The 26,455-nt window shown below is 52.5% G+C and overlaps 8 protein-coding genes across 8 annotated transcripts; 2 read left to right on the top strand and 6 right to left on the bottom strand.

Moving 5' to 3' along the window:
• Positions 1 to 1,258: 1,258 nt before the first annotated feature.
• On the bottom strand, positions 1,259 to 3,027 carry M436DRAFT_50868 (uncharacterized protein; the record flags this gene model as incomplete). Its single annotated transcript, XM_013569959.1, has 2 exons — positions 1,259 to 1,632; positions 1,686 to 3,027. Coding segments are annotated over 2 exons (1,716 nt in total), but the record flags the coding sequence as incomplete, so codon positions are not given.
• A 622-nt stretch (positions 3,028 to 3,649) lies between these two features.
• On the bottom strand, positions 3,650 to 4,885 carry M436DRAFT_74440 (FYVE-domain-containing protein; the record flags this gene model as incomplete). The annotated part of the gene is made up of 2 exons (XM_013570225.1): positions 3,650 to 4,248; positions 4,282 to 4,885. The coding sequence occupies 2 exons, from the start codon at positions 4,883 to 4,885 to the stop codon at positions 3,650 to 3,652; spliced, it is 1,203 nt and encodes a 400-aa protein (XP_013425679.1).
• Positions 4,886 to 5,795: 910 nt separating this feature from the next.
• On the bottom strand, positions 5,796 to 8,498 carry M436DRAFT_20055 (uncharacterized protein; the record flags this gene model as incomplete). Its single annotated transcript, XM_013569939.1, has 1 exon — positions 5,796 to 8,498. A coding segment is annotated over one exon (2,703 nt), but the record flags the coding sequence as incomplete, so codon positions are not given.
• Positions 8,499 to 9,264: 766 nt separating this feature from the next.
• On the bottom strand, positions 9,265 to 9,543 carry M436DRAFT_74438 (Molybdopterin synthase sulfur carrier subunit; the record flags this gene model as incomplete). The annotated part of the gene is made up of 1 exon (XM_013570224.1): positions 9,265 to 9,543. One exon carries the CDS (start codon positions 9,541 to 9,543, stop codon positions 9,265 to 9,267), a length of 279 nt encoding a protein of 92 aa, XP_013425678.1.
• A 542-nt stretch (positions 9,544 to 10,085) lies between these two features.
• Positions 10,086 to 13,320, top strand: M436DRAFT_65504 (RNB-domain-containing protein; the record flags this gene model as incomplete). Its single annotated transcript, XM_013570128.1, has 2 exons — positions 10,086 to 10,136; positions 10,309 to 13,320. 2 exons carry the CDS (start codon positions 10,086 to 10,088, stop codon positions 13,318 to 13,320), a joined length of 3,063 nt encoding a protein of 1,020 aa, XP_013425582.1.
• A 2,403-nt stretch (positions 13,321 to 15,723) lies between these two features.
• On the top strand, positions 15,724 to 18,449 carry M436DRAFT_50960 (uncharacterized protein; the record flags this gene model as incomplete). The annotated part of the gene is made up of 5 exons (XM_013569980.1): positions 15,724 to 15,906; positions 15,966 to 16,292; positions 16,348 to 16,474; positions 16,547 to 16,759; positions 16,810 to 18,449. 5 exons carry the CDS (start codon positions 15,724 to 15,726, stop codon positions 18,447 to 18,449), a joined length of 2,490 nt encoding a protein of 829 aa, XP_013425434.1.
• A 1,593-nt stretch (positions 18,450 to 20,042) lies between these two features.
• Positions 20,043 to 24,020, bottom strand: M436DRAFT_51257 (uncharacterized protein; the record flags this gene model as incomplete). Its single annotated transcript, XM_013570036.1, has 1 exon — positions 20,043 to 24,020. One exon carries the CDS (start codon positions 24,018 to 24,020, stop codon positions 20,043 to 20,045), a length of 3,978 nt encoding a protein of 1,325 aa, XP_013425490.1.
• A 574-nt stretch (positions 24,021 to 24,594) lies between these two features.
• On the bottom strand, positions 24,595 to 25,371 carry M436DRAFT_51297 (uncharacterized protein; the record flags this gene model as incomplete). The annotated part of the gene is made up of 3 exons (XM_013570041.1): positions 24,595 to 24,649; positions 24,709 to 25,241; positions 25,294 to 25,371. 3 exons carry the CDS (start codon positions 25,369 to 25,371, stop codon positions 24,595 to 24,597), a joined length of 666 nt encoding a protein of 221 aa, XP_013425495.1.
• Between the last annotated feature and the right edge of the window lie 1,084 nt (positions 25,372 to 26,455).

Genomic DNA, 26,455 nt, shown 5'->3' with positions numbered 1-26,455 from the left:
ACCTTTTTACTACAGAAGCCTACCATTCAATCCTTCTTAGGCTTCCTTCTCGGCGAGAAACAATCATAAGACCAATGGAAAAAAGCATACTGCCACCACTTCATGTAGCTACAGAAGCGGCAACGACCGTGAGGGCACCAAGTGCAGTGTTTACTCTCATTGTAGTTAGGGTTGAGGCATTTGTGGCACTTCCACATCTTTGCTTCGAGTTAGTGAGGTTCGTGTTGGTTGTGTTGGGTGATGAGAGTGGTCGTTGTCAATGCCGTCAACAGGATTATGTAGTATAGCATGGCTTGAGAGGGGCCATGATGCGTTTGTTGATAAGGACAATGGGCAGAGAATTGCATCAAAGGATATGACTACATCTAGAGGGGAGCACAAAGAAATCGGGTTCGGGGACACTTCATGGTTAAGAAAGAAGACTGCCAACATAACAAAGAACGAGATCGACGACGGTACGGATAGCGACTAAGGCTGTGTAAAGACGTCTATCAAGCGAGGTAATGGATGTTGGTATGTCAGCTAGAACCTGCACTTCATGAATCATAATGTCAAATAGTGGAGCAGAGACTGTGCATTTTCACTAGACCTAGAACAAGCGACAAAGCCGTGGGTATCAAAACTAATAAAGAAGATGCAATGCTAGGCAACGCAAGCTCGCAGCGGACAAACAATACAGGCCAGAGACGACATCATCGCCGGCAAGGGTCAGAACTGATCTCACAAGCCCTCACCATCTGCCGCTAGAGGCAGCAGCATCGGGAGGGAGTTGAAAAGCATCGGCACCGTCGCCGAAGAAACTCGTGTACATGTCGCCCGAGAAGTCCAAGCTCGACAATGCGACGTCGATGGCTTGTTCGAAATCCAACCCCTGAGTCCATTCGGCGCCACCGGACTGCTTAGCAAAGCTGGGGTCAAGCATGCTAGCATAGGCAGAGGCATCGTTGGCAGACATAGCTTGATGGTTGACAGATCCGGGCGTAGACATGACAGTAGAGGCGTAGTTTGCTGAATTGCTGTAAGCGTCACTTCTAGAGCGAGAGGCTTGGCCGGGTGCTTCATGTGAAGGGTACTGTGATGCTGGCGCATAAGGAGAGTCGAAGCCCCAGTTCGATCGCTGAGGCGACGGCTCGGCGCCTGCTGTAGCGGCCTCGCTCAGGACACGTAGACTGTCGTTGTCGCGCGAAGAGAGACGCTGAGGTTGGGCGCCACGAGCATTAGGTTCTCTTGAAGGCTCAACACCATTGGGATGAGAAACTATCCACTCGCGGAGAAGACTGAGGATCTGGTGAGCTTTGGAGAATGCTTTCTGAGAGCTTCCTTGAGCCAAGGCAACGAAGCAGTGGTAGACACGGTCTAGGAATTCGGGGGCCTTGATATCCTCAGGTTTGATGACTTTGCCCAGTTCCGAGCCTGGATACGTGGCCGCAACGTGCATTTTGATCAGGACCACAAGGGCATAAACGATGCGCACAAAGTACAAGAGGGCGGGAAGAGTGGAGACGGTTTCGTGACCAAAGTCACAGAAAGTTCCAATAACGCTGTGACACGCAGTAAGGCAGGCTTCGATCGAGGCCATTTGTTTTTGGCTGAGCGTCTCGGAAAAGTGGCTGCCGGACTTGAGACTTCCCTCTGTAATGAATGTCAGTATGAAGAGCGCGCGCGTAAATTAGACAAGGACGTACCACTAAATGGCACCTTGAAGTCATCTGTGTTGTGGTTGACATGAAGACCAATCTCGTGCAGATACAGAGATGTGACATGCTTGTAGAACATCAAGGTGGGAAGCTTCAGGTGAGCAGGCAGCTCCTGCTCCCACTTGTCGAGTTTCTCTTGCAGGACCTCCAGGGTATAAGCGACCTTTGGATCCAGGATGGAGATGGATGCGGTAGGGTCCTCCATGGCAAATGAGACAGAAATTTCGTCGCAGATACGCTGGACCTTGATGTGCTGGGCAAACAAAGCATCTGTAGGAGCAGCGTCGGGTGAGTTTTCCAGGATGTCGACACACTCCTGCATGTAATTCGACCAGCGCAGGAGATTAGGACGACGCAGGACCTGTGAGACGCTTGCCGAGGTGTAGTAGCACGCCAACCATGCTCTACGCGACTCGATGGCGTCCGAGTCTACGAGTTGACTACCAGGGCCAGGAGGTAGGTCGGCGCCAACTCCGCCAAAGCCACGCTTGACCTTGTTAGGATTGAATCGCTTTCCCAGGCCAACATCGAGAGACATGACAACCGCCATGTGGATGAGCATGTAGAAGTTGGCTTGTGCAGGACGATCCGGAGGCTTGTGCCAGAGGAAAGCGACCTGCAGACCTTGGATGATCTCGAGGCTTTTGAGACCCTTGCGGATGACGGCAGTAGCAAGCACGTCAAAAACCTCTTCTGTCAAAGCATCCTGAATCTCCGTCTCGACAAATCTGAAGCATGCAGCAGCAGTGATGCACAAGAACAGAATAGGTTTTGTTTCCAGACACCACTCGGGGGTTGTGTCGGCAGGTAGCACGATGGCTGGGAACTCGGGGATCAGGCGATCTTTGAAATGAGCAAAGATGGTGCAGGCCGAGTTCCAGTCAATGATCTGACGGACACGCTGCTTGACGTACTCGCCATACTCGGTGTAGATGGTGTGGTAGAGTGGCTTGGAAGGGTCGTCGATGCGTCTGCGCTTGCGACGGTCGTCGGCTTCATAGTCTACATCGGCGAGAGGAGCCTCGTGTTTGACAGGATCGAATGTGGGCGGCGGGTAGGCGTCGGGCTGTAGAGGCGATTGGAAGGGGACATGCGGGTGCTGTTGCTGTTGATGGAGGACCTGGGTGAGGGCGTCGATTTTCTTCTCGAGCTCGGCGACGCGTGTGTCGGCCTTCTTCTGGCGACGGCGGCTGGGCTGGGTGACGATGCACTGGCGACCGGCTTTGGCGCAGCGCTTGCACGGCTGGCCGCTGTTGTCCATGTCACAGCGCACCTTCAGACCGCGACAGGCCTCGCAGGCTCTGGAGCGTTTGGCATCGGCAGCGAGCATGGCGGCTCCGCCAGGGCTCATGTCAACCATGTCGGCGCCGACGAGGCTTTCGCGTCGGTCGCCATCTTCGTCGCTGGGCGAATGACCGGACGGCAGGGCGGCGGCATATCCATAGTAGGGTTGCGAGACGTCCTGGGCCTGTTGAGCCGTCTTCGCAGCTTCTCTGTACAGCTTGATCTGAGAGTCGGAGTGTGCCAGCGCCGGCGCGGGATACGGAGCAGGTTGATGCCGCGTTGGTGCTTGAGCCACTTGTGCTTGAGCTGCCTGCGCTTGTGCTTGTGCTTGGTAGGCTGCCTGGACGGCGTCACTGGCCTCCAGACGCGGATCGATGGGTTGCGCGCTCATGGTGCCGACAGAGCCCGCTTGTATGTTGATTCTTCCACAGAAACAAGACGCGTCTGGACGCAAGCTCAGAAGCTGCTGACTGGGAGGAAGACGTGCACGGCCCACCTCTCAGCTCTTTCGCGACTGCCCTGTCCTGCTCGATTCTCGCCTCTTCACTTCCGTTCTGTTGCATCTTGACAGACAAGCGTGTCCCTTGTTCATGTATAAGGTAGCCGTGTTGTTGGCTTTCTATACGGCATAAAATCTGGCAGCTTAAACTCCATCCACTTTTCGTCTCTCAATCATGTAATTGATGTGTTGGACACGTGCCTCGACCTCGTGTTTCCATCCATCCTCTGATGCACGCTCGATGGAACTTGCACAGGCACTCCAGCCTGCCCATTTCCACTCCTTCCTCAAACTCCTCAAAGCAGATGACGCATTCTTGGGCCTGACCTTCTTCGTCAAAGCAGTCCTTCTCGGTCGCGTGATAGACCAGCATGCGATGCCTTGCCGCATTTGCCCCCAGCATTGATGCCGCACGTTGCGGTACACTCCCAGCAGCCATGGATTCTGTCTCTTCCGATCCCGTCTGATCTGCTGTCTCTGCTGGTGTCTCTAAATGACTAGGCCCTGCTAGGTGGCTTGAGATGCAAAACTGAACGTGTTGCTCGCGTTCCTCGCTCGTGCCACTGGTGCCATCTGTGCCAAATGGATGGTTCCTGGTACCGCAGACGGGACATTCATCTTCCTCGCTCAACACCTCTCGACCTTGCGGTCGCTGCATTTCAACCTTTACGGCCTGTGCGGCTGCGACCGTTGAGGGTGTATACGATGTAGAGCGGTATCGTGATCGTGATGAATGTGCCGTGTCATTGTCCGAACGGGTACGAAGTCCTTGAGTCGAGGACCTCGGGCGCTGAGGCACACTATTCAGAGCCTGGTACCTCGCTGTATGTAACTGCGGTCGATAAGACCCCCGCCTCTCTGTTGATTGGGGTGGGGTGCCAGTGAAATCGCTCAGCGTTCGAGCATTGTGAGGCGCCGACTGACACGTGGTTTGACCTAGATCCGATATGTTCAACGAGCCAAACATTCTGGCAAAACTTATGCCTGATGTTGTGCCTTCGTCTACTGCAAAAGTCTGCGCACGTGACCGTGTCGAAGGTGGCGGTGATCTCGGTTCGTCCTGTTGCTGAGGTGGAGGGCCATAGTTCGGATCAGGTACACAAGGGTTACAGACTCGGACAGTTTCGCCGCCACCCAAGGCTGGGTTTTCAGAGTAGTCAGAGGGACCTGTACTGCTTCTGCTTCTGGTGCTGCCGTCGGGCTTCAAGGGCTCATCCTCTGGAGCATGTACGATGTACTGGCGCGGTATGGTGATGCGGTGAGGCGAACAAGGTCCACAGACGAGTCTTCCACATCTTCTACAGTGATGTCTTCGGTTGAGAAAGGTAAAAGCGTTACCGCATATAGAGCATGCCGAAAGCTCGTCGTCCGGCTGCCATCGCGGAACGACAACCTCATCCGTCATGTCTGCTTTGGATATCGTTCAGACCAAGCACAAGAATACAGAGAACCAAAACAAGACGGGATATCAAGAGGTTGAGACTAAAGTAGCGGTGGGCTGGCCTGATATGGACAAGAGCTAGCGACAGAAGTCGCGGCGGATAGAAGCTCCGACCATCGCTTATCTCATGGCCCCCCTCCCCTCCGAGGCTTGACTGTCTAGTAGATACTAGCTATCCACAACATGCACGTGTACTTGAACAGTCTGTGAAGAAGATAGCTGTCTAGAATAATCGAAAGACAATATACGATATCAACGCCACGCTAGCCAAACTACGTACATGCGATGTCTGACATCGACTCCGAATAACATCTTTTGCCGCCTAGAACTCCATCGCTGCCGGAACATGCTTTCAAGCCAAGTAAAAAGAGGCGAACACGGATATCGCAAGGTAAGAATAAATGGTTGTGAGGTAGCACCGAGATCATCGTGGAGCGTATCGAGATTCCATGCTCATGGTTCGATCGTTGGTCACGATCTCCGCTATGCTTCCTTCACCAACTCCTGCACTCTGGAAAACGCTGTCACTTGTCACACGCTGCTGTACTGTGCCCATACTGGTGGGTCTCCCGCTACTGCCGACACTGTTACCGACATGGAACGGATGTCGTGGTGGTGGCGATGCTGGGAAATAGTCTCTGTCAGCGGCGCTCGAGGGCGCTCTCATCGGTTTGTCGTCAGGCTCGAAATTCAAGCTGCCAGTCTGAGAGATAGGGCGGAGATATGGCGGCGAAGAAGGCCGTACGTCTGTGATGTCGCTTTCAGAATCCGATTCTTCAGCTTCCATGTTATTCCACGTTCCGCCCAGGCGGCTACCCATATCCCCATACCCCTCGGGGCTGTGGGATCTACGAGCGCCTGCCATTGACTGTGGGTCCGGCGAATCCTTGTAAGGCAGATAGTTCATGGGTGGTGAGGTTTGCAATTCTTGCCCTTCTTCGTCCTCCAAAGGCTCACGTGCATTGTTAGCAGGCACGCGAGAGCTGCGGACAACTTCGAATCCTTTGCCTTTGTCTTTCCTTTTCCCACCCACGAGCCTCTGGAACCATGTAGTAGCAGAAGATACAGGGCCAACAGGATCAGCGGGCCCAGTTTTCAGTTTCCTGGCCGGCGCATTTGAGAGCGCAGGGCCTCTGACGCCGTAGTAGAAGTCCACTTCTCTCACAGCATAGTCGGTCCTCTCCCTTGGCGACGGATCTGCCAAGTCCGAATCTGAGCCACCTCTGTGTTGAGTGCGTAGATATGGAGGCACAACTGAGCCACCTTCTCCAAGATCATCAACGCCTACCGCATGTTCGGGAGAATCTTGATACGGCAGCCGGTTCCAATCGCCGCTCGTTGAGTGTCGGCTTCTAGCACCCGGTGTGTATGGGTCGTTGGTGTTTCTTCGTGGCCGAGGCGCCCGATAGTATGGATCGGAGAGGGGCTGCTCTGTCTTGATGCCCAGAACCGGACGCTTGCCAGAATTGCCAGCTCCTGTACCAGAACCAGCAGATTGTGGGACAGCACTATAAGGAGTAGTCGGTGTCTCTACAGTCGGAGTGTAAGCATACTCGGACTGAACGAACTGATCGAAGCCGCTGCTGGCGCGATTGTCGGGCAGGTGCTGACTAAGCATCATCTGGGAGCTTGCAGACATGCTTCTCGATCGTCCCCCCATCATGTTAAGCGATTTAGCGTCCGAATCGTTGGCTAATATGGCGGCATCAGACATCATGCTACCAGGTCTCTTTGCTTGCCTACCTGGTTGTCGTTTGCGAAGCTGACGCCAACCAAACGATATCAGGCCACCCCTCTGTGCTCCGTGTTGAGGATCACCTCCAGCACCTGCCATGCGGGCAAAGACCTCTAGAAGAGTCTGCAAAGCGTTCATGAAGAATCCAAAGATGAGAACTATACCATGGATCAAGAGGATAGCGTAGCCTATCCATCCTTTGGGTGCTTCAGTAACACCCAGAGACGGCACAAAAGCGACCATGAGGAGAACCGTGGCAAGTCTTGCTGAAGCGAAAAAGGTGTGATAGGCGTTCATGTGTGTCGGGGAGTGGAAGGGACGGAAGGCGTGTAGCGTGAGTATGAGAATCACTTCGCAGATAGCCATGATGACTAGTTGTGCAATACCCGAAGGCTGCACTGCTCCAATGGCGATGCCGCGAATAAAAGTAAGAATAGCAGGAATGAGAGCGAAGGGGGCGGCCTCGTCAGAATAGGTGTTGTAGAGTGGGCCGTAGAGCAAGACGGTAGGTAGATCGTCAAAGAGGTAAGCGCGCGGCTTGGTACGGAAGATGAGGTTGAGGATCCAGAGCGCAAGGGCGATGATGGCCAGTAAAAGTATGACGGCCATGGCGACAACAGAAGGGGGCGAGCGAGGAGCCACTATCAATTGAAACATGGAAATAGCAACGATGGGCAGGAGGAAGTAGTTGAAAATGATGCGCACTACCATACCACCACTCAGAGGCCAGTTCTTCTGACGAAGATCCTCCTCTTGAGTATTGGAGAGAAGGCGGATCAACCAGCGCACCAGGAAAGCCAACTGGCAGAGGAGAAGGACAGCAATTGCGACAACCAGCAACCAGACAGCCATGCAGGCCCAGATGTCGCGCACAGCCGTCATACCCACCAGCTGGCTCATACGAGTCATGCCATAAGTTCCGTTGGTGACGTATAACCCATCCTGGAGAGACTGTGTACCGGCTCCGTGGGAGACGTAACTCGAATTGAACAGCAAGGCGGACCAGCTCGCCTGCTTGGTGACCGGGGCATAGTAGCCGGGATAGTTGAGGCTGAGGGCACCGGTCAGGAAGATGAATTGGATGTACTGTAGACAGTCTCCGAAGCCAGGAGTCACAAGACGGAGCAGATCCTGATCGCGACCGTAGTTTGTGGTCCATTTGAAGGGGTCGGTGGAACCCCAGGGAGAGTATATGCCGGCGGCGGCCGTCGCAATGGCTACGAGGATGAGGATGGCGACGGGAAGGTATGTCAACAGGCCAGACAAGGTGTGTCCCAGGGCTGGGGTGATGTTGGCAGAGATGCAGGCTATGTCTGGAGCGCCTGCATCGCCCGACTTTGCGGTGATGGTGGAGGCGATGGTCGTGAAGGCATAGGAACTGTAGAAGTCATGGCTGACGGAGAAGGCCGAGAGGTCGTAGGGATCGTAAGGGTTCTCGAAAAAGGAAGGGACCAAGGGACACGAGTCGTTCAGAGTCGAGTTGCAGAAGCGGCTGGGCTCGGCCTGGTAGGCGTCGAAAGTGAGAACTTGGTAGCGCTGGAAGAGGGTCGAATATCTGTTGTTGGAGGGAGACAGGTCAACTATCTTGCCAAAGGGGTTGTTCGGATCTGTCCACAGCGCGTCGTTTGGCGGCGGGTAGGTGCCCTGGGTGGCCTGGCCGCTGACGTTGCCGTAGATGGTCAAGTTAAGATTGTGAGTCGAGGCCGAGGTGTTGAAGTGGGCGTCGACGAAGAGCGGGATGAATTGCAGATGCAGGGGATTCGAGTTGCGGATGTTCTGGTCCAGGCAGTTGTCGAAATTGATGAAGACGGCCGAGACGTGCGACGACAACAGGAGGGCGGCGAAGCAGCCGAGGGCCAGCGCCGACGAAAGAGGCCGGATGCGCATCTTGCAGCAGTTGCAGTGCGTACTTGGTCGCTCTCAGGTCTGGTCCACGAGCATGTGTGAACAGAGGGCGCCCGTCTCACGGCGGCATGTGTCTTTGTTTCTACTCGTCGGACCACAGAAGGATGAACCCAACGTCTGGCAGCTCAAGGTTGGGAGAAGCGTTTCTGGAAGGCTGGTACTTCGTGTAGCTGACTGGACTGTGATGCGCTGCCTTGTCCCGTGCAATTCTCGATTTCTTTGCGACAGCGAAGCCTGAGTCGCTGTTGACAAGCAAATAACTTGCTACCTTGATCGCCCTCGAATATTAGGTACCTATCATTGTCCCGCCAAAGTCGTCCCAAAAATAGTACAAGTCACGGACCGCGACGCTCTCTATGACGCTATCCGCCCGTTTCTTCGAGCTCCGTCCGTCGTGACTCCGTGGAACAAAAGTCGTGTGCTCGATCAGATACGACATGCGTTCATAGCCTGACGCCTTTCCTTACACCGAAATACTGAATTAACAGCTGCAGCGTCTCGGCAAGCTTCACACAGATCTGACCTTCGGCCAGTCAGTACGGAGCAGCACCTTCCACTCCACTCATCATACAACATGTGCAATGCGGATAGCAGCTCAAACCGTTACTGTCATACGGCACGAGTGGAAAACGCCAGCACAGACATATTGAAGTAGGGATTGGTTGTTCATGTATAAAGATTGTGCTTGTTTAGACAGGCATGCTCATCCAGAGCTCACAGGCGGGATGACAGCGACCTCGTCTCCCTCGTTGACGACCATGTCAGCATCTGCTTGGGCGTCTACGTATTCCAGGTTCACGGTGAGAGCACAGCTGTGCAGAATTCTTTGATTGATTGTAGGGTACATGTCTTCGAGGTGGCCAAACAGCGTCGAGAGCTTCATTGGGGCCGCCAAGTGATCGTACGACTTGTTTGTGAAGGATGCAGCAGAAGCGAAGTATAGAATGCTAAAGTGGCCAGCCTGTGGCCTTGGTGTCGACATTGTGCCCGTCTCTTGTCAAAGTCAGTACTGAAGGACCAGAAAGTATGAAAGCATAGCTGAGTTTTGCGTGGTTGGGCAGGAGGTTGTAATCAGTCACAAGAGTTTCTCATCGTGCAGACCCCGAAGGATGCTAAGATAATACATGCTATTTTTTCTTGACTCATCATGTAGAAGGGAAGGCATGGGAAGCAGCGAGAAGGAGATGGTACTAACCTTTTGCAATTGTTTGGTTTGAGAAAGGAGGACGGAGAAGAAGCTTCTGCAGAGCGAAACATAGAGAGAGGGGATTGGCTGGGTGGTCTGTGCTGCAGGTTATCTTATCGCGTACGAACATGTTTGGATTCTCGAGCATGTGAAGATTCAAGAAATATTTGGCCCATTGTTGCCACAGTCCAGTCCACGCTACCACCTTCTTTCTGCAGTCGTCCAATATCTGCAGTCGCTCAATACCTGCAGTCGCTCAATACCTGCAGTCGCCCAATACCTGCAGACGGCCTAATACACGCTCCAAGGAACAGGACTGTCGGGCTCAACGCCCCAGGATGCTCAGTCTTCGCAGCGATGTGGTGCGCCGCCGTCCGGACCTTGCCAAAGTGTGCTGGAGCTGCGCAACGAAACACCACATCTCGCCTACCTCTCCACCCTTCTCCCGTAGTCGCCTGTCCCGCCCGAATCAATCCACACCTAGAGCATTCTTCTCTTCACACTCACGAGTACCACTTCTCCCCATGTCCACCACACGACGCCCCACTGACTATCGAGTAGCAACTGGATCGTCCATATATCGACCCTGTACACAGCTCAGACCTGCCCGCATACGATCCCGCGGTCCAATCTCTCGATCGATTGGAATCTTCAGATGCCCCTCGGACTGGCGGTATACGAGAACAGCTGCGCAAATGGCATCAAGAAAACGGCCACCTACACACCGAAATCGTAGACGATTTCGACGTCGACACCTCGGGCGAACAGACAAACAACTTCACTCGTCTGGGCGATGTCGACAATTTTCGCCGCCCAGACGAAGACCGACAGAATCAACACGACGACTCTTCCAATCTGATCACCCCGGGCAACCTCGAGGACTGGGATCCACACCATCGTTTCCTGCGCCAGGGCGATCTCGTCCTGCTCGACTTTCCCCGTTCCGAACGAGAACCGATCCTCGCTATCTTTGTACGAAGAGTTGGAAGGCCCGCACAGTCTCAATTCTACACCGTCCATGGAAAATGGGTACACGGCGTTGAACGAAACATCCAGCACGCTGTTCCTGATCTCGTCTCTCCGGCTCAAGTTGAACCCATCATCTCCTATCTCCCTGATGAGGGCATCACTGAAGAGTTGCTGGACAAAGCCCAGATGTTCGACCTAAGTGTTCCTAGAGACGTCTCAGCTCCTTTGATCACAAGAATGCTCGACTTCCAGAGGACAAGTGAAGAGATCTACCGCCAGAATGCAGCCGTCCTTGACGGCGCTCATCAGTCGCTAGCCCATCCCACCGACCTCAAGTTTGGTACCCTCGACCTGATAGCTAGTCGGCTCTTGGGCAAGGACAAAGACGAACCCATATCGCAGGAAAAGATTTTTGCTGTCCGAAAAGCTCTTTCTCGAGGAGGCTTCGCTTTTGGGCATGATCGAAGGAGTCATCGCATCACTGGCTTCGTTCAAATTCGCTCCAAGGAACAAGTGGCAAACGTTGAAAAGGTGCGCAACTGGCTGAGAGCATGGCAAGACGATCTGGCAATCTTTGCGGCTGGAGAATCTTCAAGTCATCAATTCTCGAAGCAGGCTCAGCATGTCGTTAACTTCATTCACAAAGCAAAGATGCTTATTCAGCAGAGCCGTCAGCGTCGAGAAGTCACAATTTTCGGCCGCGTGGGCATCAGCAAGACACGTTTCGACATCAACAAGGAAGATGTCGTACAATACGAGTTCACAGAAGAATTTGACGATTCTGATCGTGAGCTGATCAAATTTTTCGAAGCATGGTCGTGCTCTGGTCTGTTCCTGGGTCTTCCTCGTATTGAGGCACTGCCTCCTCTTGTCTTGCAGGCGACTGGTATGTACGAAGATGAGAAATTGGATCCGAGGACTGCCTTCGTTTTCCTGCAGGAAATTGGCGTCTTGACGCCTCACGAGAACCGAGTACGCTTCGATAGTCATCTCCTTTTGCCTTCTTCGCAACACTCCAAACCCCTTGAGCAACTCATGACCAAAGTCATGAGCTTAGGTGAATCCCCTGGCTTTGTGGATTCAATGGCGCACTTGCGCAAGGATTGGGGTGACCTGCCCGTCTTCTGTATTGATGGTGAGGGCGCTCACGAGATCGATGACGGTGTCTCTGTCGAAGATGCTGGCGAGGGCGAACACTGGGTCCATGTTCACATTGCCAATCCCACCGCATTCTTCGATCATGATAACCCCCTCGCTAAGATGGCACGCCACATGACCGAAACCATCTACATGCCAGAGCGTGCTTTTGTTATGTTGCCAAGATGGTCGACGAGGAAGCATTTCAGTTTGCAGGCTAATCGTCCTGTCCTGACTTTCAGCGCCAGACTGAATTCAAAAGGCGAGACAATGGAGCAGAAGGTCCAGTCAGGTTTTGTCAGGAACGTAAAGTTCATAAATCCCGCAGAAGCCGCCCGAGTGGTTGGTGTCGCGGCTGGATTGCAACCAGACGTTGTTATTACGGTCGGAGGTGACCTACCTGTTCGCAAACCAAAAAAGACTGGCAATTCCTTGCTCGAACACGAGATCGAAATGTTGAAGACGCTGCAAGTTCTTGCCGAGAAACGTCAGACACAGCGTCGTCTGGCCGGAGGCCTGTTCCTCGACTCGAACCGGCCTGAAATCAATGTCTGGCATAATCAGAGACGCAGTGGGCTCCCATGGGAGCATCCGTCCAGAGTGAGAGCTCGACACGTGGTTGGCGACCCTATCATCGAGTATCGCACCAAAGCACTAACTTCGTGGTTTTCTTCTGGCGAAGGTGTCTCTGACATTCTTGTCCGCGAGCACATGCTGTTAGCATGTGAGATTGGCGCATCGTGGTGTGCTGAACGCGGCATTCCCATCATCAATAGAGGAACCATTGTCAGCCCCGACATCAATGACGCAAAGAGATTCTACGACGAGGTACTCGCTCCAGCCACGGAAAAGAACAATGGCGAAGCTCCTATGCATCTTGCCATTGAATACCTTGCGAACTCCGGTTCCACCGTTCTCACGACCAAACCCTTGCACCATCGTGTCTTGGGTATACCCCACTATAGCAAAGCTACATCACCGCTTCGTCGTTATGGCGATATGCTTCTTCATTGGCAGATTGAGGCGGCTTTGCGTGAGGAAGCCAAAGCAGGCACTCAACTCGACTTCCGAGGCAAGAATCAGTCGCTGCTTCCATTTTCAGAAAGTGCTCTTTCTATGATAGCGAAGGGATTACAGCCCCGCGAGTCTATGATTCGTCGTGCTACCACATATGCAGAAGAACACTGGCAGGCCAACACTTTCTTCCGCGCCCACAACTACAAAGAGTTTGAGCTGCCAGCTACGATGAACGCTTACGTACACATGCAGCCCGCGACTCTGAAGAGCGATTTTGCCGTCATCATCAAGGAGTTTAGTCTTATGGCTACGATGACCCGACCACAAGAGTATGGTCTTGCAGAGGCCAAGGCCGGTGACACCTGGGAGTGTGAGATTGAAACTGTCGATTGCTTCACGCGCAGAGTTCTGTTCAAGCCTGTGCGTCTGGTCGACCGCTGGGAAGGATAGACTTATTGGTGGCAATGGTCATGTGCATATATCAGGTAATATACGTGTGCAGATATATACAAGTCAAGAGAAGCGAACACGCGAACGAGACCGTTTACATAGTGTTTCATGTGTTTGAATGTCACCGCCCTCAATCGTGGGGTCAACTCGAAGGTTTCTCCAGCTGAGATCCTGGGGGTGTATACTCTGTGAATTGTTTCCGAGCGAATCTCTGTGGCGTGATTCATCTTCAACGTTGCCGGCTTGCTTCCCCTAACGCCCGATCGCAGGGTCGAAAAGATGAGTGACTTGGTTGGACCTTGCCGTCTGCTAAAGTTTGTAACTCCTAGTCAGGTACACACTATCCCCCGCAAAGCTATAGAGCGCAATGCTCGCTATGAAAAGGCATAGTGGTTTATACCTGAACAGCCTGGACAACATCGCATCTCGATGAAACCGTCAAATTCTCGAGAACAGCATGAATCGTGATAGCTATACGCGTACAATAGCTTTGCACACAGGGAGCGAAGATGAACAACCTGCGGACGTACGAGTAGTTCCGTTCCGAAAAGTTGGAACTTGGAACAATCTTGCGATACCGTTGCGCTTTGCTGAATCCTCTGAATAATAATTAGGGCACAATGATGTTGGTGTGAGATCTCGCCCATGCTGTTGTTTAGCAAAACACATGCACCATTCTTTGGCATGGTTTTGACTTTTCGCACACAGAATCCCATGGGTACGTGGAACTAGTTCCGTGTCCTGGCGATCCTGCAAGTTTAAAGTAAATGGTCTCAGGTGTGAATCAAGGGTTTGCAGCACGCAGCCACGAGCGGAACGGGGTGAAAGCGATACTGTAGCGTACACGCAACCAAGCCACCAGCGTGCTTGTACGTTGCAAATATGCAACAATGCAGTCGTCTCGCAGGACCTTTCGATCTTCGCTTCAAGCTCAGGACCGGTGATCTCACAGTCTCATTGACGACAGGACTCGGATGGCGAGAGGATCTGACCGCATCCCGACCTCATGCCGACCGCCGGTCGTTCCGAGCATTTCCATCAGATGTAGACGTGCGCGCGTGCGAACGACGCCCGTTGCTGCACTTTGCTTATTGGACGCACACGGGATGGCTTCAGGCTACTGTATCTTTCTGGGTCCGGCAACCAGCCGACTATTGGTTGACCACATCAGTGGCCCCGAAACAATTAGTCACAGTGTCAACCTTTCAGAGAAGACCAGCGGGTTCGTTATCCATGCTGCTGCGTCCACCCTATCACTGGGCACCAAGGACATGCGGGCCAGCGAGTCAGACACACGTCTGTTGGCCACTCTGACATCTGCAAGCCTTGCTGCATATGTTCTTACATCTCGCAATTGCATCTGTATAAGCAAGGGAGTCTGCCCGTTTACATGCACTGCAATTTACACATTTATCAATTTACAGCTTGTACACCAACGCTGGACCCCCGATAATCGCTCCATTGTACTGACCTGCCCTATTTAGGCTGGCCATGTGGTGGAGAAGTGCCTTGTGTCTGGTGATTCCTTGGATCGCAACGGGCAAAAGTTTGTCGCCAACCAGTTTGTGGGCCTCCTGTCTTGGGGACCGCTGCTCGTCGACCATCGGCCACAGCCGAAAGTGTAATACCTCTAACAACTCTTTCAAACAAGACTACATGTCTTGGATTCTTACTCTACGAAAACTCGAGAAGCAGCAGATGCCGGCCTGTTGCGTGATTGTCGTTGTCATACTGAGGAGTGTGGCGCTCTTGGTCAATCTCTGACCTCAGCCTCGGATCTGACCTGTACCAATCCTTCCACCAAGATCCGATTTGCAGGAACAAGGCGTTGTTTTGCATGATCCTAATGGGTCTAGGCCTCGTCAAGGTCACGCTGTACTTTCATCAGGATCATGATGACTTGAAGCCTGCAGACACAGAGGTGCGCAAATGTAAGCTTGTTGACCGTCAGTATCTCTGAATGTCATCTGAGAGATAGCCGATGGCTCCGATCTTACCAACTGACGAGGCGAACGGGCTAGTGTGCTCAATCTTCCCCTCTGAAATACATTCGTCATAATCCCCCAGAGTCCCTGTCATCCCCGGCACGGTTGACAGGTGTCGTTGGTGCCCTCTGTGCTTGGGGGTCTGGCATAAGACCAGATAATTGCGTTGTCCCAATTTGGGGATGTGGGCCCTCTCGCTGTAGTCGTTAGCTCATCCACCTTTAACAGTCCTAGCTCCACCGCTCAAAAAGCATAGATCAAACTCTGTTAGGTCGTTTCATGCTGTCGTACCCTGTCGTGCCGCCATGGCATCTGTCTTCGCAGAGGGTGCTTTGACACACTTAAGAGGCTTTCGACTATGTTAACAATTCGAAGCCCTCGACCAGAGTCATGACATGCCCCATTTGTTAGACTTCTGATGGAGAAAACGAACCCTTGGGATTCACAGGGGGTCCCGGCCATCACTCATACTCAACAAGCCCTGCCTTCGTCCTCTTTACGAATCGATCGGTCTCTGACTGCTTCGGAAAAAAGACTCAAGAAGCAAACCCAGCCACGCCAACTCCTGAGTTGTAACAAATGTCGAGAACGCAAAGTCAAAGTAAGTTTCGCAGACCAGGCCCTCAAACATGCCCGTCAAGTCTAAGCTTCGGTGTACAGTGTGACCGTACAAAGCCATGCTCTGCTTGTTGTGCCAGGGGCCTTCCCAAAGAATGCCAGTTTGTTCTTGGAGAGGGTGCCGAGTTCGGGCCAATACAACAGTCGCTCGAACTTCGTAGACTGCGAGCTGAGAACCAACGACTCAAAGAGCGCCTGTTGGCTGACAAGTCCTCGGCCTCGGAGGAGAGCGATACTGAAGAAGGCTCTGCAAATGTCAGACTTAGTTCTGCTGCGAAGCAATCGAAACGTCAGCGACGCTTTCGCGCGAACGAGCAGATTGACAGCATCTACTTTGGTTCTCCAGGGCTGGCAAGTGTCATAGCAGATGTGAGTGCTATACGTATGTTGTGATGGCCAAAATCCCACTGACTGGACTTGTTAGTTTGCGAACTTGCAAGTGCAACCAAAGTCACTGTCGCATGCAATGCCTCGAGCTGCAGACATGTACACAACTCAAGACGCCATGTATCCTTTCCCGACACTATGGCCTGCCATGTCGCGTACTCAAGGTTTGCTACAGTGTCTGCCTCCACGCGATGAGCTCTTCCACTACCTCGAATCTTTCAGTACGAAAGCTCGAGGCTTCGCCTTCCCTTATGTGCCTGAAGACTTGTCACAGAAAGAAGTCGAACGCTTTCTCGAGAATGCCGGAGAGAACGCGGACAAGGTCCCAGACTTGCTCGCACTCATCTTTGCAGCATCAGCACTGGGCGTACAGCTGACTATGTTCGAAGATCGACAAGAAGCAGGCGCAGGTGTCTCTCAAAACAGCAGTCGCAAGGGTGAAATATTTTGTAAGTCATGAGCGCCTTGGTGACTTCCTCTACTACGCTGACTTCCACAGCCGTCGCAGCAATGCAAGCTCTTCGTCTGGCATCTTTCACCAGTCGTCCCTCTTTGAGAGGCATCAAGGTTTTGATTATGCTCGCCCCCTATCTGACAAACAGTGGCCGCTTCCTCGATGCTTGGTCCTTTTCAGGTCTGACCATCCGTCTGGCGCACTCTATCGGTTTGCATCGAAACCCTCGCTTCTTAGATCCAGCGCCATCACTCCGGGAGACAACAGTCCGCAAGCACCTGTGGTGGTGGCTATTACACATGGACCAAGAGTATTCTATGACACTTGGTCGACCCTTGGGCATTTCGGGGATTGGTGATTGCCCTCCCCCTGAGCCCCTCACCACAGATCCAGTAGCCTTGCGACTAAGCGAATTCTTCGACCAGCTCACAATCCAAGGACGTCAGATCTTGAGCAGCAATCAACTTACTGACTCGAAGATTGACATGTATACTGACCGCTTGATCGCGCTGTGGGACACGATGCCGGAATCTTTGCAGTTCAATAGGTCTTGGATCGAAGAGACGACGCAAATCCCTGAATGGCCAATGGAGACAAGGGCAGCGAGTGAGATGCATCTCTATCATATTCTGGAAATCGCATTACTGACAACATCCACAGTATCTTATTGCAGTATCCACAACTACATCATCCTCCTGAATCGCCAGCGCATCGAGAACAACCGAAACAGCCCAGACTATCGACCGAGTGCTCCTGACTACTTCCTCGAACCATCATTACATACACCCTCTCCGTCTCCCTTGATGCCACGAGGCAGACCACTAGTGATAGAGTCTTGCCTTGCCTTACTGGACGCCTTCCAATTCTTCCATAAGCGCGTCCCATCTGCGCTCGTTGATTGGACAATCGGCCAACAAGCGTTCAACGCTTGTATGATCCTGGTACTCGACGGCATCGATCGTGAAAGCGTCGAGCACATCGAAAGAGTCGAAAAAGCACACACAATATTCGTGAAGATGGACAAGGCAGGAATGCATCAGCTGACCGAGCTGGCCATGTCACGGATAGCCGAAGGTCTCAGAACCCTGAGACATCAATCCGAGACACGCAAACCGTCAATGGCCGCAGAGCCCATATCTCCTATGGATGTAGCGCCCAATCACCAGAGGGCCTCGGACAATCCCTTCGATTGGGGCATGGGTCAACAACTGCATAACCATGACTTCTTGCACGAGCCTGTCATGGGAGCAACAGGCATGTTCCTGCTCGAAGACCATGGCCTTCAGACCAGAGCCTATCAACCCAAGATTCCGCCATCTCCTGGTAATCTTCCGACTCCCGATATTGCAGTGATTCCTTCTCCTTCTTCAAAACAACCAAGCTTCGAAGCCGGTCTGATGCTGCCCTCAACAACATTGTTAGAGCCTCGACGAGATTCGGCGCATCCTCTGGGCTTTGTGCCTAACAACCATCCAGCACCTCTCATGCCGGCGCAACCTGTGCATTACAATCAAGTTGCCAGTCCACATTTCACCGAGATGCAGCAACCCATACAAACCTGGAACCAAGCAGAGGCCTGGCAAACCAACGTCCTTCCTGCCCAACAAAGACTCTACTCACTACCCGTGGCACCAGGAGGAGGACTGCGTGAATCTATGAGTAATCGGAAGCAATCACATCAGTGATCTCCTTCTCACCCGCACCAAACAGGCATAGAGAGAGCATGTCATTCTTAGCAATCACAATATTGTCAAATCTTTTGCGTACGAGAATACAAAACAGTATTTCTGACGAAACCAACTAATGCAATTCCATTCACGACCACAAAATGAGCATTTCACCCCCCCTGGACTTTCAATCCATGTGCCGATTGCCATCTGACGTGTGCTGCCCCTGGCAAAGTGAGCACATAGTGACCAAAATCCTTCCCGCAGAACTAGCCAAATAAACATAGCAACGTCAACCAAGGCAGATATACCCGCATCTAGATCTAGCGCAGGGATCCGGCTCCTGTAAGGCATCGATAGTGTGTATCTGAGAATTGTAGCGAGAGAGGAGAACCACCGACTCCTACGAGTAGCTCCACCGAACCCGAGACCAAAGTACCATGCGTACACGTTTCGGCATGTGCTAATCGCTGCACGAATCCTTGCTGCATCATGATTCCCACAAGAACGTTTTTTCTTTTTTCTTGCCTTGATCATCGCAAAAAGGTGCTACGCGGCTAAGGCTTAGCCTCCGGACCTGGTGTCCGAATCCCCGAGTCCTGCAGGGCCCTCGATGACAAACCAAACTACAGCCGTTTTCCTTCCTTCCTTCCCTCCTCTTTGGTTCCCCCCTCGTAAAAAGCGTTAGGGCATGCCGCATGCCCTACAACACGTCAATCCTTCTCACGCAAATCCTTCGCGTGTTCCTCCTAGGGCAGTCAGAGGCCAGATATATGAACCATGCGGCGATGACTCAAACATGTACGAGTAGCGTCCACGCGGCAGATTCGCATCCGAGAGACATCTTTCCGAGATAAGCGCGAGATGATAACAGATGACACCATCAGAGGAAGAAAGACAACAGCGGATAAGTGTAACAAGATCCATGAGTACGATGGTTAAAAAGGGGAAATGCGATATGGCATATATGCAGATCTGCCAAACAGTTCGATAGACAGACATAAGCTTTATGGGGGGGAAGATCTGCCACAAATTAAAGATTGGAAAAGTGCAAACTTTGTGACAGTCTAAAGACCAAGGTGAAATGTTAAATCTAATGATATGTCAAGCCAAACATTGGTCGAACCTTGAGGTTGAGCTTGGTTAAAAGGTTTTGAGTTGGATGAGGGGAAAGGGTTCACAAGCAATCGTGGAGCATGGCAATTCTTTCATTGGAGGGAGGGAAGGACAGACTCTGATACCACTGATCTCTCAAACACTGCGTAAGGAAATGACAATCAACCTCGTCGATGTAAAATTACAAACGGCAAGAGCTGATCAGAACGACTTAAGTAAAGAAGACAAGAGAGCACGGTATTGCTGATGACACAATGTAGAAGGAGGAAAAGACATTGCTGTGCGATTGCTATCAGGAACGAATCTGGCGTGTGCTGTTCCACGCTGCTCTGCTCAACTACTAATGTGCCAACAAACAAGAAACCCATCGTAAGAAACAAAACTGGTCGTGAGTAACATATATAGGGAGGTGACTGAACCTCTAAACGCCATGCCCAAAAAGCAGAACAAATTTTCAAAGGATCAAGAACGTCAGAGTCGAAGAAGCGTCAGTCTCTAACCACTTCCATTCTCTCCGCTAGTCTTGTGGCGGAACATCATGCGTCGAGTGCCGCCGACCTTGCCCATGTCCGACCAAGCGGTACGGTCCGGCTCGCTCTTCTTCCTTTCGACGCTGCTGGCTTGTTTGGCTCGATTCATCATATCTTCCACCCAGCGAGCTTTTTGCTCGTCAAGCTCGCGGTTTCCACGTGAGTGCTTGATCGAGGGACCTGCAAGACCGATATCCTGACCTGACCATGACGATGGAGAAGCATTCAGGAAGGTGTCGGCGGTTGAAGGGCGCGAAGAGCTCTTCACAGAGCCGGTTGGAGTGTGAAAAGCACCGTTACGGGCAGTGGTAGGCGTGAGGTCTATGGGCTGGGTCGTAGCCGAAGGACTACTTTGCGGCATATCCGATGGCATCGAAGCCCCTACAACACCCGAGGACGAACGACTGCGGAAACTCATACTACTGTCTGGACGGTCAAGAACACTGCCAGGCCTGCTCAGCGGCGTGCGAGTCTTTGTAGTCCCACCAATACGTGTGCCGCCCACTTCCAGCTTACCGTCACTAAAAGTACGATGTCCGTGGTGCTCCGCGTATTGGCGTAGATATTCGCCTAGGTCAGCCCAACCACCACCTACACGTACCATACAGCGTTCTCCCTCTCCAACAAGACGGACAAATAGCTTAATGGGCTGTTCTTTTCCTTCTTGTGTCAGATAGTACATCTTTCCATCCGCATCATTTGCATTCAGCCTTCTGGAGGACAATTCAGATTGCACGGCTGATAGAGTGAGTCCAGTACGAGGAGATTTGCTCGGCAAGCCAGGTCGTGGTCGAGAATAGCTGGTCGCATTGTTTGGGGCTGGAGACGGCTCACGAGATGGCTCACGGGATGGAAGCGAGAGCGAGGGCTTGAAGGCGATACGAGATGGCAAAGTATTCAGAACGCGGCTGACATGTCGATCCAACTGCTCGGCGTTCGATATGTTACGTGCGTGACCCTTTCTAGCCGTCTCAGGCTGAGAGATACTGCGGTTGGTCTCTGAAGCTTTGGGCGTGGCCTCAGGTTCGACAACGTAACGACGCTTGTGCACTTCGAGATTCAGTGGCGGCAGCTTCGAAGCTCCGACAGCTTGGGCAATCTTACTTCTTCCGCTATCAGAACGTAAGGTTGGAGGTGGCAGTCCGAACGCAGGAGGTTCACCACCAAGGTCAGTCTGATCGTCAATCGCATCCTCGAAAGCTGGATCCTTGATCAGCTTGGCTGTGGTTGGTGGCGAGAAACTAGATCGCCGGGGTATATCAGGTATCTCGATTGTGTTGAGCTCTGATCGCGAGTGAGCCTCGATCGAAGTTACAGAAGCCCTCTTGATCATTGATTGCCTCCTTTTGGGGCTGTATTGATCGTTGTGCTCGTCAGAGTCCTCAAGAACCTGATCATGTCCGGCACCGACAGCACTGAAATTGCTCCATGAGGTGTTACTCGTAGGAACTGGCGATATCCGACTTTCCGGTGACGTCTGCACTTGCTTGGCCCTGAAGTAGCCCGCCGATAAAGCGTCTTGAACCTCGGGGGTTGCATCGAACGACCCAGGTGTTGGCATCTCTGTGATAGGTTCAAATGGCAAGCTGGTGGTGCTGGGCCTGGACAAATGTCGTGGTCTTGCACTGCCGGGTGACGACGATCCACTACGAGGTTTGTGTTGAGTGATATCGTCAAGCATCGTATCGTCGAAAAGCGGCTCTTTCGAGTTTGATCGTTTCGACCTAAACATCTTCTCGAAAGGGTTGCTTTCCTGTGATGGTGGTCGAGACTTGGTCTGTGGGGTCCCAGGTAGACTGTCGACAAACATCTTCTCAAACACGTCAGAATCCATCGGATCCTTGAGTGTGTGAATTTCGTCGCCATAGATTCTGACGGGTAGGGGCCAGTTCTCCGGGAACTCAGTGAGCGCTGGCGAGTCCCAATTTGAATCAAGCGTCGACTTGCTGTTCTCAGTAGAAGGGAAATAGTCTTGTTCGATCTCTGGCGTGATGAATGCATCCATCGGCCGTTCGAGATCCTGTGGAATGTTCGTGCGGGCTGGCTGAGAGACGGCACGAGGTGCTGCAACCTGCTCTGCATTACCAACCAGGTGGTTGGGGACTGGTCGCGATGAAGACTGAATAGACGGCTGCGATTCTCTGGCTATATGCGTAGGACCGTTCGAGTCGGACTGAGGAGGCATTGTTGGAGACGAAGAGCGATGAAAGTGGCGGAAGCCTTCATGATTCTTGATGCCTAGTCCCAGCCCTTTGCGGTTACTTGCTCGACTAGAAGTAGAGCTGGTCCTGGAATGATTAGAGGCATTGTTTGAAGCGTTGTTAGTCTTGTTGAATAGCTTTGTGAAGGCCATGGAAGCGTGTTCAAAGGATCGAACAGGACTGTTGACAGATTTCTGCAGGGACTGTGTGCGTTCGATACCTCCGTTGAGGAAAGCTGCTCTGGCGCGAACACTGCTCACAGCCGGCGAGCCCTGCTCAATAGCTGGCGATGAAGAGGCGGGAGCAGTAACAGCTGGAGATCCAAGATCAGGAGTTGGCGCAATCGAGTACAAGGGACTTGACGGTGCACCATCGCTGTGACTTACAACAATGGGAACATGGCGAGAGCGTGAGATAGTTGATGATAACGACTTCAAGCTGCCAGCTCGCTGTAGAGAAGCAGTGGCCGACACGGCTGGCTGAGCAGTATCAATTGGCAAGAGCGGTGCCTTCTTCAAGTCTCTAGAGAGATTGTCGCTTTCTATGTCAGATGTCTCGTCTAGATCGGGTAAGAATGAAGAGCCTGTCCCCAAGATTGGGCTCTCGATTGGTTGAACAAGAGCATGCTCGTCATTCTGACTCACGAATCCAGCCGAACTACCCCCGGCCGGCAAGGTGTGCCCATCGTGGTGCGAAGAGTTTACAGAAGAGGCAGAAATCTCGCGAGTTGTCACATCAGCAAGAGCGTAGCCTTTGCTGGCGGGTACGGGCAGGGGCATGTTATGACCCACAATGTGACGCTCGGTCTGAGTGCGCCAATCGCTGTAATTCGACTCGAGTGTTTCAAACGAGTCTATCCAAGCATCCGGAAGTGTTTCTTCGCGTCCCTCAAGGTCATCCAACATGGCGTCGAGCCGCCCGCCGACTTTACCCATACGTGACTCCAACTGTTCTTGAAGAGCCTGGAAAGCACTGCGCACAGTAGATGTATCCTTTGTGTCTCGAAGACGCTGAGCCATGCCAGACCAAGCGTTGTCCAAATCGGTCTTGGCTTGACCAAGGCCTCTGAGATAGCCAGGAACCTTGCGCAGCAGCGTCACACGCATAGACCAAGTGTCCAACAGACGACTCAAGCGTGAGAGATCGGGCAAGGCACGCAGGATCGTGGCCGTGATCAGGGCAGTGAAGTCATCAAGACGCTCGTAGTGTTCAAGCTCGGACGACTTTGGTTGAAGGTGCTGGGAGAGGACATATTCCTTGAGCTCGTCGACATCTTGGTCAAACAAGGCTTCGCGAATGTCCTGGATGCGTTGTTCGTATGCTAGAATCTGGCTTTCGCGAAGGCTACCCCAGTAGGGACCCTCAACAGCGTGTGCAGCATGGGCAGGAGGCTCGAACGAGTTGGACCAGGGCCATTGTTGCAGCTCGATGTGCCAGGTCTTGATGTCTTTGCATGTCTGGGCAATCCTGATACCAAAAGCTCTTTCCGAAGTCGATGCCTTCTCAATCAAGCGTACCAAGGCTGCCTGGCTCTTGCTCTCTTCGCTTCCAGGAGTCGATGTGAACGCTTCAAGGGTGCGGGTTGGAGAAAGATCACGGCCTAGAAGATCGTCGGACTGCGCGTGGTTGCGATTGCGTCGCGACGGAGAGGGAGATCGAGAGTGCGTGGGTGATGAGGTGGCCGAGTAGACCTTCGCGGGCGGTGCGAAACGTGGGGGGTCAATGGCCGGGTTGCGAGCCATGATGGATCGGAGACCGTGTGTACGGTATAGTTCAGGAAGTGCAATCGCTCACACCGATGCCCCTCATGGCCGACGGACTTTTGTATCAGTAGCCGCGCTCCTGGCAGACGGCGTGCTGGATCACTATGAAACAGAGATCAACGCGAGCATGAGACATGAACCAAGTGCCTCCTTACAGCTTCACACCCGGTGCATTGAAGGCCGAACGAAACGAAAAAGAAGAAGGAACGATGGACCAGGACGCAGATGCACTGAGTAGGTACCGAATCGACGTGCACCACTCTCGGCATCTACAGATCGTCTTCGGAGAAGGCACGAATGCGACAATGTGGCTGGCCTTGGCGCTTGTTTCGACTCCATCATCTACACTCTATATCTCTCTATCTCTTCATCATCCGTGCTATCATTTGCACCCGTTTCGCGGGCACGTTGCATCCAACCTTCTGTGTAACGGCTTCCACAGTAGCACGCGTTTGTCGCGTTCAAATGTCGTGTGAGCTGAAGACTTCCTGCCACCTTCGGTCATCCGACGCCGACTCCGCAATTGGTTGCTTGCATGAGAGATCGAGCTTCATCAGTGCTTCTGCTTGTCCTTTTCCGCCCTCTTCTCCTGCACCATCTTATCGAATCTGTATCACTTTGGTCAACGATTCTGCAAACGTGCTTTCATCGAGTGTAGCAAACTAACCTGTTGTATGCGCCGACGCCTTCAATGAAAGTCGTCGCCATCCACAACCACCACACTCGGCTTCGAATGTTGACGTTGTGCTTCCTCAAGCGTCCGCTCGACATATGCCACGTCTCGGCTCCATGTATGGCGAGCATTCCGTACCAGATAAAAGGTTGTATCGTCCAGCAGAACCGAGCGAAAGAGCCAGGCACAATGGCAGCAATGATACTTCCAGTTTCGAAGTTTGCTCTGGTCCTGAATGCCACGAATACAGTCGATACGAGTATGAAGAGTGCGAGATAAGGACCCGTTGGTACCGGGTACTCTTTGATGGTGATGTCGCTACGATCGAGTGCCTTAAGGCACTCTTTGTCCATCTGAACCAGACGCTCTCGAGCCTCCCGGAAAGAGGTCATGGGAGGGTCTAAAGCCGTCCTATACTTCATGCCAGCACATTCAAAAGCGATATACTCGAGTGAAGCGTCAGTGATCTTGCCATGGTAAGCCTGGTAGGCTGGCAGATGGTGATAATTTTCGAGATATCGAATGACCTTTGAATCTTCCATCAACAAATGTACGCTTCTTCGAGCTAACTCCACTTACCGAATCATGATGGTCTGCATTCATGTGAGTGATGATGCGAGTCTTTGCGGCCTCATCTTTAGTTGTTTGATCACTCATGTTGTGTGTATGATTGGAAAACACACTTGGAGAGGAACGATGATATCAACGTATCATGGCTTCACAGGAAAGACCCCGAGGATCAGATAAGGAAGCGAGCGGAGGTCGAGGCTTCGTTGCTTACCCGATGGTCATAAGTCGTGACCTGCTCGAAATTGGAGCCCACGTAAGTTGCATTGCTCAGAAATACGTTTACTAGGTCATAGACTCCTTCGAGCATTCGAGAGGATCCTCACGTCCCGGCTTCTGTGCGGCATCACATACTTTTGTATCAAGTCATACTCGTATGCAGTCGCAGAGGAGCGGAAATCAGGTAGGAGCGACACGCTATGGAGATTGCCATGGGTACGAGTTTCGTTGCGCAAAATCACACTCGTACAAAGCATAAGAGCAAGCAGAACACCAACTCAAGAAACGATGGCCACATGGCACGTACCGTTCGAAGCGAACCATGTGCTTGCAGAAAAAGTAGTTGGAGGAGCTCAACTTCTAACAATGCGAGCTTGAGACAACTTCCTCAACTTTTTCAATGCGATCTCGATGGTGAACGATCACCAAAAACACTTTCGATCTTCGCTCATGCCTTTACAGTACAGAGTAACCTGAGGCCTCCGAGCCGGTCAGAGACCAACTCATCATCATCGTCGCCCGGGCTCCGCGCCCAAGCAAGCGAGCACGCCGGAAGGTTGAAGTCCCGTCAGCCAATGCACAGACGCAGTTCGATCGTGACGCCTCAACGACTGTGGCTGGCCTTGACATTGGCCCGCGATTTGCAACTTCTCGCGAGCTCCATGCATTGGCTCACGCGCGATCAGCACGCCTGCATGCTGAGGTGCCCACTTCGGTCCTCGAGAAATGTGGCTGGTGAGCCAATGTTACGTCAAAGGACCGCCCTTTGACATCCATGCGGGTTTCGAAACCTGTTCGGCTGTCCAAGGGTGTGCTCTGCTAGTTTTCTAAGTATCAGCCGGGTCTTTTTCCATTCTCTCGACTTTCTTCCTTCTCGCAAGCACTTTCAATTCCCCACATTGCACCCAGTACACCCCACTACCACATACACAACTTTCTATCATGGCCGACAAGC

Source organism: Aureobasidium namibiae, assembly GCF_000721765.1.
Source record: "Aureobasidium namibiae CBS 147.97 unplaced genomic scaffold scaffold_13, whole genome shotgun sequence".
In the NCBI taxonomy this organism is placed as follows: Eukaryota; Fungi; Ascomycota; class Dothideomycetes; order Dothideales; family Saccotheciaceae; genus Aureobasidium; species Aureobasidium namibiae.
Note: the sequence above shows the minus strand (reverse complement) of the source record. Positions and strands in the feature narration are given on the sequence as shown.